The 12,633-nt window shown below is 41.3% G+C and overlaps 1 protein-coding gene across 1 annotated transcript in view; it reads right to left on the bottom strand.

Moving 5' to 3' along the window:
* The window catches only part of LOC125880339 (growth arrest-specific protein 7-like), an 88,237-nt gene that overhangs the window by 41,976 nt on the left and 33,628 nt on the right, over positions 1-12,633 (bottom strand). The window contains exon 2 of the mRNA XM_049562677.1: positions 10,513-10,630. Coding sequence (XP_049418634.1) covers positions 10,513-10,630 — 118 coding nt within the window. The remainder of the gene's footprint in view (positions 1-10,512; positions 10,631-12,633) is intronic.

Consider the following 12,633-nt stretch of genomic DNA (forward strand, 5'->3'; position numbering starts at 1 on the left):
TTCTGTGTGGAGTTTGCATGTCCGTGTCAGCGTGGGTTCTCTCCGGGCACTCCGGCTTCCTCCCACAGTCCAAAGACATGCAGATTGGGGACTAGGTTAATTGATAACTCTAAATTGTCCGTAGGTGTGAATGTGAGCATGAATGGTTGTTTGTCTCTATGTGTCAGCCCTGCGATAGTCTGGCGACCTGTCCAGGGTGTACCCCGCCTCTCGCCCGATGTAGCTGGGATAGGCTCCAGCCCCCCCGCGACCCTCAAGAGGATGAAGCGGTTAGAAGATGAATGAATGAATGAATAATCAGTTCATCATTGAGTCCAAGTGGATGTTCGTGCCAAATTTGACTGATGGACAACCTAAAAAATTAGTGAGATTTTTGATAAATAATCATCAGTAGAGTGGATATAATGGCTAGGTGGGTAAAGTATAACAGTAATATATATACAGAACAGCAAAACAGTGTGGTAAGTCCAGAAAATAAGCTTTTGAAATTAGCAAAAGACACTTGGATATAACGTTATCCAAAATCCAAGACAATATTTAGTCTCATATTGCCATAAAAATGTGTTGCCCAGCCCTATTCAATATATTTTCTTTTACAACTGACTAAAGCTACGAGGTGTGAAATCCCACATATTTACTAAGATATTTGACACCTGAGTGAAACACGTTGAGTTTCTAGGCAACTGGCTCTTGAAATGCAGATTGCTGATAATATCTGTCAAACAGGTTTAATACACAGGTGAGAGATCAGGCTTGGCACCTGCCAGATCCATAGCTCCAGATACAGTGATACACATGCAGCAGCAAGAGCGATTCTCATCAGCCACCTTGTCACAGACAAGCTGAAGTCTAAAAAGTTGTCAATCACTCTAAATTGCCTTGATAGTCTTGATTGTGGAATGAAAACCCAAGTCAGCTCAATTTATCCACTTTACCATTTGTGGAATAGTTCATCCGCCCTTTTCAGGCCTATCTGAATGATTTAAATTCCTGATATCAATCACGGTACGTACCATGCATTGATTCAGACTGCATGAGGATGAGGGTTTTTTTGATGGAGCATAAAAACATCAATTCAGGCTTTTCTGATTCACCAAAGTCAGTCACAGCCCCATATTCAGTCTGCATACATCACTGGTTCAGACTCAGGAGAGTGTAGCAGCAGCTCAGCAGCTGACATCGGATGACAGTAGTTGCAGTGTAGTAGATGTGTATAAGTGAATGTATGAATGAAAATATAGTCAACAGCAGGTCTAAAAACAAAAATACCCCGGCATCAGCTCACTGTCCGCCAGCCACGCCACGAGTGACACGAGACATCCCCGATTCTGAACAGGGAGAGGGAGAAATGCCCTAGTTAGCTTTGACACTGCTATATTTTATTCATAACCATATGACACTTGGCCTTGATGCATTAGCTACCTCCTGTCTTTGGTTTTTATCAGTCAAAACAGCCAATCACACTCTGTATCATCCCAAGGAGGAAAGATAGTGCCTGAGGTATCTCTCTCATTGCAATAAAACATGGAAAGAAAAAGACAGATAGCTATGATAACAAAAAAGTTACCATTTATGACAAGTGTCTGAGTGGGCAGGCTGGTGTACACATTTGAATGACAGTTGAGCAGACAGTGGCATTAAGACAAAACTGCTGGACATTAGCTTACAAGCCAAGAACAGGCAGCAACTGTTGTCCGTGGTATTTAAAAATAAGGACCATTGCTCAGTATCTTAACTGAACAATGATGACATTTGCAGGACAGAGAGTTGAAATGAAACCAGAGCATCCCAGCTCTGGTAGAAAATTATACTGACATTTGTAAATGTAAATCAGTGATGTAAATCACTATAAATCCAGCCATGCAACACCAATATTTCATTCATTCATTCATCTTCTAACCACTTCATCCTCTTGAGGGTCGCGGGGGGGCTGGAGCCTATCCCAGCTACATCGGGCGAGAGGCAGGGCACACCCTGGACAGGTCGCCAGACTATCGCAGGGCTGACACATAGAGACAAACAACCATTCACGCTCACATTCACACCTACAGACAATTTAGAGTTATCAATTAACCTAGTCCCCAATCTGCATGTTTTTGGACTGTGGGAGGAAGCCGGAGTGCCCGGAGAGAACCCACGCTGACACGGGGAGAACATGCAAACTCCGCACAGAAGGGCTCCCACGCCCGCGATCGAACCGGCAACCCTCTTGCTGTGAGGCGAGAGTGCTAACCACCACACCACCGTGCCGCCCAATATTTCATTAGAATGGTAAAATATACAATAAAAAGTAATGTAATATTGTCATTTATATAATGTTTATGTTTGGAGCAGCATTACTGAAACCTTTTCACACAAGACCACGCCCACTGTGGGTTAAAGATCACCACTTTAACAGACTGAAGCCAGGCAAGTGATGTGCTACTGCATCATGTTGTCAGGACAATCATATGATCACTGCCACACTGGTGAATAAAAGGAGTTTTTGAATGCTAATAAATGAATGATTATTCATTATTGTTAAAATTGATTTTGGATAGTAAAACCCCAGGAACATGTTACAGAAACAGGAGATGGCAAAATAGCAGTGACTCCTCCTGTGCTACAGGCGACTCGTGAATTAGCTGACTAGCTAAAGTGTTTCGCTAATTTTAGCCTACTGTGCTTTTCCGCAAGTGGATGTTTGGGACGTGTTCATGTGTAAACACAAAGAAGACATTAGCTTAACTTCACTTCATGTTTAATGGACGCTTGGCCTGTGTAACAAACAGCAGGCCTGGAAGTGAGTCTGAAGTTGAAACCAATTCAACCAAGTGGCCAAACCATATAACGTAATGCCATCGGACCTTGAGGCCTTTGCTTACTAAGTCTGCATTTTTGGTGTACGTTTTTATAAGCCATAATCCAACAGAAATCGTTACACACAAAATCTTGCGAACTGGGTCCATTGTGTTTTATTGTTCTATTCGTTGCAAAAATTTGCAATGCGATCCAAAATATAAAGACACATTTGCTCCTTTGCTTCTCTACACTTGAGTTACCTCCCCAGCTGTCGCCACTCTCTCCCTGTGTCTTGCATTTGGCACTGCGGCTACCTGAAGGGGCTGAGCTGTCCTCCCTCTCTGTCTCCACACTGTTGCTCTCTCTCTGTCTGTGTGCAGCCCACATCCTACTACACCCTCCTCTTCTTCATCATCATCCGGCCTGTTGAAAGTAGGCTATCTGACTTCAGTCAGGAACGCTTAAGTCAAAGAAATTTCCATTTCCAACATTATAATTGGCAGTAAGGCTCTGTTCTGGGGCCTCTCTGCCTTTCCTTGGGTCTACACAGAAAGTCTCTTCCATGCGCCTACATGGAAAGCATAAGGCAGAGAGAGTACACCTCTCTGCCCTTCTGCATGCCTACCTGGAAAGCCTAAGGCGGAGAGAGCAAATCTCCCTGCCCTTCCATGCGCCTACATGGAAAGCCTAAGGCAGGGAGAGAAGCAGCAAAGACTATGCACCCTGTTCCTCTCCCTTGTTGACGCGTTTGTCCCAAAGATTATGCCACATTTTCTTCTTTGCCTCTTATAGCTCTCTGAACGCCAAAAATCAAACCTGTTCCGAAAACTTAAATGACAGTTGAAAGTCTTGGAGTTAATGTGCAAACATGATTGATATGCGAGGTTGTATTTATTTTCAGATGTGCGACAATGTCAGACCAAAGATATGGACTTGGTATGCTAAGGCTTTTAGGCTACATTTGGAACCCAGACAGCACTCTGCATCACATCGACATCGGCAGCTGTAGATTCCCGACGCCGCTAATACGTTGACAACAAGTAGAATCTAAGGAAACTTACCAAAACTAACTTCCTTAGTTACAACCCTTGTGAAATGACTTGTTTAATTATCAGAATTTCAAGTTAGCGGACTGCTCAATGGAAGTTAGCCGCTCAACTGGCAGAGTCTATGGTGCACTTGCTCTATGGGTCCAACAATTCGAAAGATCCTGGTAATGTTATACCAAGGAAGTCAAACTTTTTGGCTTCATGCACCAGTAAGCGACTTTCAAAGAAATGAACGGGGCTCCGCCTCCAACGATGTATCCAGGTCTATAAATACATCCATGGTAACAAACCCATATTAACTACAAAGCTACTGTTCACATTGTATGGCTCTTTTGAAGTTGTGGGGCAGGCTGTGCTTTGGCTGTGACAGGAAGGTCACTGTATTGCTTTATAAAAAGCACATAAAGTATGAATGTCTCTTCTGAATCTGATTTTGTCTCATAAAGAAGAAGTAATTTACAGGGCAGATCTGTATGCAGTAGCCGGAAAAATTCATGCCATTTAATATAACACGGATTTCATTTCATTTATAAACCACATTTTAAGAGTTTTTACAGTTTAGTATGAATCAGACTTCATTCAAAAATACAAGGTAACCAAGGGGATTGTCTGTGTGCTGTAAATCTTCAGCGTGTGTGCCGGGACTGTTGAGTATTTGGTTCGGTGTGTTTATACAGCAGCCCACTGGTCAGACTGGGATGAGTGGAGAGTCTTAGGAGAGGGCTGGTATAAACCACAGCACCCTGCATGACAGCACCAAGCAACACAGGAAGGAAAACCTAGAGAAAAAAAAAAAAAAAAAGCCCTGACACAAGGACATGCAGAGCCCTCACCCACGCACAGTGCTCTGTTACTATGGCAATGCAGAAACATAAACGCACACATAAACACACAAGCAGGACAGTATCTAATCTAGCTGAACTTTAACGAAACAAAAGGGTTCAGCAAAAATAGCAGAGATGCTATAAATACCAATAGTTTCAGGAAAAATGTTATCAGATGGGTTTGTTTGGAAACAGTTGCTGGGGTGGTGATTTTGAAAGCACCACAGGCCTGTAGTACAGTGTGTGTGTTTGGGCTGAGCATTCTCTAAGCTTTCATTTAGTCATCATGCAGCCAAGATACAGAACATAAGTCCTGGAGGTTTTCTGTGCCCTCAGAGGCCATTTTCACTACACCACAGCAACAACAGTGCCTTCTTTATGAGCCACGATACAGATGCTAATGTATTTTTTTACACGCAGAAAGTTATGAAAAATTAATCATTTTCTCTCTTAGGAAATATTGTGGAACTGTTTTGTTCCGGCATGCCACTCTTGTCATTTCTGACTCTGTCCCTCTGGAATATTATCTGTTTTACTGCTAAAGATGAGCCTCCAAACCCTGTCACATAAAGACAAAACAGATCTGTCGAATTCCCACAGGAATCACCCAGAGACTAAGGAAGTCAGAATCAGAGTTAGATTAAGAGTCTGTAAGTAAGTAAGTTTTGAAGTTATCTAAACTATCAAAGCATCCCATAGCAATACATTCAAAGTGGTCAAAAGGGCCCACAGAGTGGTTTGTTTCCAACTTTTTGACATGACCACATTTAGCATCTCATTTCATCTAAATACAGAAGGAAAGGCAGGAAAGGGGGAAAGTCTCCCCTGGTCTCGTTGCTGGGTGGAGGCCTCGGCTAATTCTAGATCCCACAATTTGCCAGATTTGACCACTGCAACCATGATCAGAGACAAACATGATGTAAACATTTCTGATGTGAAGCTAGTGGCACTCCTAAAGGAATGCTTCACCCACAAAATGACCATCTGTATATCAGTCATGTTGTGTTACCTAAAATTCATGCGGACAACTTTGTTTTTATAATGCGCCTTTACAGAAATCTACAAACATACTGATTTATTAGTTGAGGTTCACTGTTTTCCATTCCAAGTTTTCTTCACCAATTCAAGGTGACATGGCATGATTAATTTAAGTACTACTGTGCCTACTGAGCCACAATCCTGTTCTATCAAAGTCCTTGGCATGCATTATCTGTTACTTTAGCACTGTCTTTTATATTGGGAGCAGTGAATGTGTGAATGAACGAATGATTTTAGCATCACCTTGTAGCAGTATTTTCTCATTTTTCGGGTCCTGAAAAAAATTACTAAACGTTTAGTAATAGTTTATTTTTTTCAGCTGATTTCAGACAGCAGGACTTTATGATTCATGGTTTGAAGGTCAGATTTTGTCATATTTTAGCAAATTAAACTTTCTGACTTATGGTGCTGAAGAACAATTTAAGGGTGTCGACTAAGCCAACGATCAAATCTCACGAACGCACAATGAACAGGTAGCATTCATTCAAGTTGAAACGAGCACACAGAGAAAAACGAAAGAAGCTTGGAGAGCTGTTGGTTCTGACAGCTGACCATCTAGCCCTGCAAATGGTCACTAAGCCACATAGCTTCCAGAACCAGAGACTTTGCAAAAACAGATGAATTTTGATGTGACACCCCCTGATGTGACCAGGCCTTTACATAAAAAATGCTCTTACATGATGCCTATTCTTACTCTGTGTGACTGGGAAGCACTGCTCCTGAGAAAGCTACACTTTCTAACCTTTATTACATCCTGAAGTCAAACACACAAGAGAGTTGCCAAGACAAGATATTAGTATCATCAGTCAGGTTTTACAGTGAGTTCACTCAGGGATAGTAAAAGCAGGCTATGTTGCTGTCTGTAGAACAGAGGAGGGTATTAAGCTGTCTCTTTGCCACTGTGTGTGTCCAGGGAGACACTGAGTGGTGATTGTGTTGACAGAAACAAGGCACTATCAGCAGTATCAGTTCTTTTACGCCCTCTGTCTCTCACTGGTACCATCACTGCTGTAGACACACAGAGTGTATGTTTAACTTGATTACTGACAGAGGAAATCACTCACATATCATTTTTATGATAAATACATGCTCCTCGATAGAACATTTCAATAAAAAATACTGCTTTATTTTCAGTCCAAAGTGTAGTTGGGTCACAGATTAAATGTGGAAAATGAATGGAAGAAAAAATCTCAAGTGTTACCTCAGGAGTCATCTCACAGAAACATGTTTTAACTTTTTGTTGAAAACATTTAGGGCCGGATCTACTAAAGGTTTGCGTGTATAAAAAGCGTGTGCAAACTCATTGCACACGCAAAAAAATGTACAAACTGATTTACTAACAGTGCGCACTAAGCGTTGTGTCTTTCAAAGGTGCAAAATAGCACGTCTGCATCCAGTTAGTACGTTTGCTGCAATGAATATGCAATATGGGGTGTTTACACACAATTGTGCATGTGCTGGGAGGAGAAAATGTAAATATATTAATTTAGCACACGCAAAGTGATTTATCAAATCTGAAAGCAATTTTGCTCATAGAAACTGCATCTATATTTAACACATGTCAAATGGGGGGTGCAAATGGTTTGTATGCGTAATTGCGCACACATCGCTGCGGTTATTGTTGCAAGAAGGAGACACTGAAACGATGAAAGAAGATGCAGAGAACGCATTTTTCACCACTGTGTGAAGCGAGCAACACGGGCTGGAGCAGAATGCCATGCCGGAGGAGAACTCCTTTCTGACATACTAACACACACACACACACACACAAACATTGAACACGCGATTGAATGAATGAATGAACATTGGAAGCGGTGCAGTCCCGCCGGCTGGCGCGGTCACTGTTGGGATTCCATTCGTTTTTTATTATTAACAAAATGGTGTTTTATTGACCGTATGAATGGTTTTGTTTTCAAATAAATATTTGGAAACAAAAATGTATGCTTTGGTGTACTTTTACAGAGTTTTGCAATATGTATAGCAGCCTATTGTATGTATCAAAATGTATTATTTTCAGCAGCAGTCGGAGGTATAAATGCTCAGAAGTGTAGTGTGTTTCATTTTTGTAACTTCAAGGCTTCAGAAAACATACAAGACACATTTTTAGGAAAAGTCATAGGAAGAGAAGCTTGTAGGTTTTATCTAAACAGAGTTATTTGCATTATAAAAACCCAAACAGACCGTCGTGGCGATTCTAGCATTAAACATAACGCTGTGGATTAGAGTACGAGTGTTAGTGTGACCCAATAAAGTGCAGAGCATTGCAAAGTTAAGCAAATCAACATTTACTGAAAAAAAGATGATTGAAATCACTTTCTAGATTCCAAACATTATTATCAAACGAAATACTCAGTCTCATTAACGTCTAATTATGTTAAGCCACGCAAAATCATATTAAAGACACACTGTTTCAGTCACTAAATATATAGGCTATAGCTCTAACATTTATCGTGGCAAAAAACCTAAACTAAACAGTTCTTTATCGTATAGCCTATTTTACACAAAATGAATATTCATAGCCAATATAAGAAAACTTAAACGTGACAGTTGAGTGACAGTTATTTGTGTTTCCTTTTTGCAGGTGGAACTTGCCCGCCATGCGCACCTCTCCTCCCTCTCCGGTCCCTGGCTGTTGGTCACAGATTTCTTCCCATATAGCGTACAATTGTGAGACAGTCAGGTTTCTTTGCTGTAGCTCATTTAAGTGTTTATTGGCCTCATCTACCAACACCTCTAATTCCATAGGGTCGAATTTCACTTTGCGCTTTCTCTCCAAACTTGCCATGCTACATACCGTAAAACACGCAAAACCCTCATTTAAATAGGATGTCTCCAACATATTTGCACCTCTTGTCATTTGCGCAAGCACTCTTAGTAAATCACCCGTAAACCACAGTTCAGCCCCACATGCAAAAATCTAGATTGCGCAGGCAAATTAGTACAGGCAAATTGAGATCTTAGTAGATCCGGCCCATGATCTTTAGCATGTTGCCACCCAGTCATTTTGATAAAAATTAATCACAGAGTAGCCCTGTTGGATCACAGTTCAAAAACACACAATGACAACTACATGCTGCACTTGGTAATACCTGTAAGCAAAGGCATGACCTGTATCACAGTCTAAATAACAAAATGGACCTGTAAAAAAGAATGTCCTGATTAGGGATGTCAATCGGTTCACCACAGAGAATATCTTTCACTGGTTATGCAGTTGGTCCATAGGTTAATACTACTCTTTAGTTTAGCAGTAGGACAGCACTATGCTGTTCCACATTAGAACAAAGCTAATACCGCATGCCTCACTGGTAAGCTAACACTGTGCATCTGGCGATGACCACTGGTTACACCGTCCCAACACAAAGTGGCAGGACTGTATTGTTGTGAAAACATTGTGCACACCCTGCCGTCTCCCCCCAGGAGCATTTTTAACCATGTTAGGACTGTTAGCACTATTAGCAGTGTCAGCACGGCTAGAAGTGCTAATATGTTTAACAGTGCTAAAGGGTTTTTGCAAATCAAAATTAAGCTGCTTGATCAGCGGAGCTACCTGGGGAAAGCTTGGAGAATGAGCACAATGTTGCCATCCTTCTACCAAGGATCAGGACAGTGTACCGACAAAATCGTTAAATAAGCGGTGCTGCTAATTAGCTCCCGCTTGGCTGGTGCATGGTGTGGAGCAGCGGTGGCTTGCTAACCAGTGGAGACCTGATGGTGGGCAGTGGGCTCTATGTATCAGCATGTCAACACAGCTAGCCTGTCAGCCAAGCCAACATGAAATAAAAGGCAAGACATTTACATCACAAAACATGAAAGTTTCACCACCTCTGAATGGACAGAGCTCTGAAATGCAGTATCAATGCTCACCGAATAAATGTGGCACCAGACAGACTAAAGGGAAAGTGCCTCTTGTATTTCGTGTTTTTCTTCTTGGGCTATCAATAACAAAATAAACCAAACTGAAATCCCCTGTCTTGATCCACATGATTGGATTCATCCTGTTATACAATGAAATACTAGTGTCAGGCTCCGCTCAGACTGGAAAAACAACAACATGAAAACAACATTACTTAAGGTACAAGCAAAAGACCCATGCAGAAGCACTGGATTTAAGCAGCACTGATACCAAGCAAAATCCTTAGAGAAGCCGGTTTTACAAATCATACGAAGGCTAGGTATAACTGCTCTATTATAACTAGAGTCTTATGTTTGTAGTTTGGACAATGGGCTGTGACGAATCATCTCTATGAGTCTTCATCAGTTATCTCTTCAGTTCTATCAACTATTTTATTTGGAGGAAAAACCAAAAGCAAAAGGAGAGAGGCTTGAGATAAAGACACTGTGTAACATGACAGAGAAAGGTGCATGGCGGGGTCCAAAAAGCAACATGAGTAGTAAGCTGTTTAACGTCTGATTGCTGCAATTTGCATAAAAAATGCTATAACTCCTTGGAGCCATGCCAGTCAAATCTGAACATACAGAAATGATACACATATTTTAGATTCAGGGTGACTTACACCCCCTAATGATATCTTCATATCTGATGTCCATGTGTTTTAATGTCCATAAAGCTGCTTAGCAATCATAGTACAAAAGATGTTCCTCATAACTTTGGGAATCATCATGTTTCTGTGTTGCTTTTCAACAAAGTATTCCAGTTAAATGTGTTCATACATGCATGGGTTCACTTATCAGCATATCAGACAGTAATCAACATGTCTTGCTTACATAATCCGTACAGAAACAGAAATGTAACAACTGCAGATTGTGGTTTTATGTTCCTCAAAATGTGTCCTCAACTGTTACATTTCATTGAATCTCACCATTGTTTGTGGTGTTGACGTAGTATCGCCGCCCTTGTGGAGACATGTAGCATCTCCAATGAGGAGGCAGGGGGTCTCTGAGGTCTTCAACAGGGAGCTGACTCAGAGATGCTGTCCTCTGTAAAAACAGACAAAGAATAAGAACATCAGTGAATGTCAATAACCACAAAGGGGCTCATCAGCACATTAGAGGTGATCTGAAACACCATGTTAGATCCAAAACAAGGATTTATTTCTCAAGGGTCTGACATAATTTTAAAAAACTGCTGGAGATAAACAGATAAAAGATGATCAAACAAAACCACTGAAGATCAGGCGACGCAAGAGATGAAGAAGAAAATGTGCAGCACTCAGCTCGGGTTCAATGAGGTTCTCATTTCCTCAAGTATTTCACAACCAGCAACCAATGACATCATAGCGGAGCAGGCTGCGCTACCACCGCTGCCACACAAAGAACAACAAACTGCCTCTGAGAGCCTGAGCTCCAGAGTCAGCGTATGTGCGCACTACATACAGCTGAAGAACACAACAGAGCGTGTAGGCAAACTGCACACATCTGCTGCTGATTAGCAGGAAAACAACAGGCAGAGACCACTGTAACACATTGTGGACATGCTGTGTGGAGACTTGGGAGAGCCAAATGAAATTCCATATCAGCTACAGTTTGGTTAACAGGGTGCATGCCAAGTCACTGAAGCGTCCAGAAGAGGTTAGTTTAAGTAACTGCAAGTCATTCCAGTCTCTGCAGGCTACATGTAAATTCAATAGAATTCAGTAGGAGAAGAAAATGGCTTTGCGGCAATTATGGACGAATGACCGTTCAACAAACCCCATCTCTGAACAGCGATTGTCCAATCATAGCTTCACAACCATAACTAAGCATGGATGGCCTGCCAAGCTTTGGATTGCTCCACATCTTGAAGCATTGTGCATGGGGCCAGTAGAAGATATACTCAGAATTTAATGAGTTTGGACAATGGTGTCTTGTTTCAGCTTTTCCAAAATCAAAAACATAAGAGTAAAAGTTTAAGATGGATGATACTGTATTTTTGCTCTAGTGTGTGTAAGCTGCAATAATTAGCATGTTTTGCTTACTAGCCTACTGCTACGGTAACCCGTGACCCACAGGTCATTGGTTTGGGTAAGCTTGTTAAAAAAATATCACAGGTTTCTGTGATTAAGTTACAAAGCAGGGTTTTGAGTGAGTTACTAATAACATACAGAAACTTTGTGTAATAGTCCACCGTCCACCTTCTCTTCATTTCTCTCTGTCTTTCTCAAACACACATAGCAAACAGCTTTATCATCAGCACTGCTGTGCTCAGGGTTTCCTTTAACAGTTTTTGATCGGGAAAATCCATTCAACAGTGCGATATTTTCACATTTTTCCAATAATTAAGTCTTGTAAAAAAAAAATTCCATCACAGAATATGTGAGCCTTACACCTTGTCCTAGCAGCAAGCAAGAAACGTCTACTTTGCCCACGCTATGTAAACAAACATTGTAGCTATCAGCTGCACACTCGATCATACTAAGGAGGAACTGCTTAAAAGATAAGTATCTGCTGTATTCCTATGTATGTACCTTTTAAACTGAAAACACACTTTTTATATTGTGATATTTACTGGAAATGACATACAATATAGCAAACAGCAAGAAGGTTGTTATTAGCAATGGTCATTACTTGTGCGGGCTTTACCCATCCAGTAGGCTAACCCACAAAAAAAATGTGTAACTAGTGAAAAACACACTTATAAACATTTATATCAATTCACTGGATTGGTAAAAGTGAACTAAATGTGGGCGAACAGCAGATGAGAACAAAAATAAACATAGGTAGGGTGCGCAGTAGCTCAGTGGTTAGAGCAGGCATCCCATGCACCAAGGCACTGTCCTTGCTGCAGCCATGGGTTTGATTCCAGCCTGCAGCCCTTTGCTGCATGTCATCCCCTCTTTTCTACCCTTTCACGCTTAAATCTGTCCTGTCTATTAAATGACAAAAGAAAAATATAATTTTATGATAATAATCATAGGTGCCTGAGCTGGTCATGTGGTTATCTTTTGTGTTACTTTGCATTACATTAGCAACAAGAGGGAGATGAATGATTAAGTGCTTTGCAC

This window comes from Epinephelus fuscoguttatus, linkage group LG20 (genome assembly GCF_011397635.1).
Source record: "Epinephelus fuscoguttatus linkage group LG20, E.fuscoguttatus.final_Chr_v1".
NCBI lineage: Eukaryota > Metazoa > Chordata > Actinopteri > Perciformes > Serranidae > Epinephelus > Epinephelus fuscoguttatus.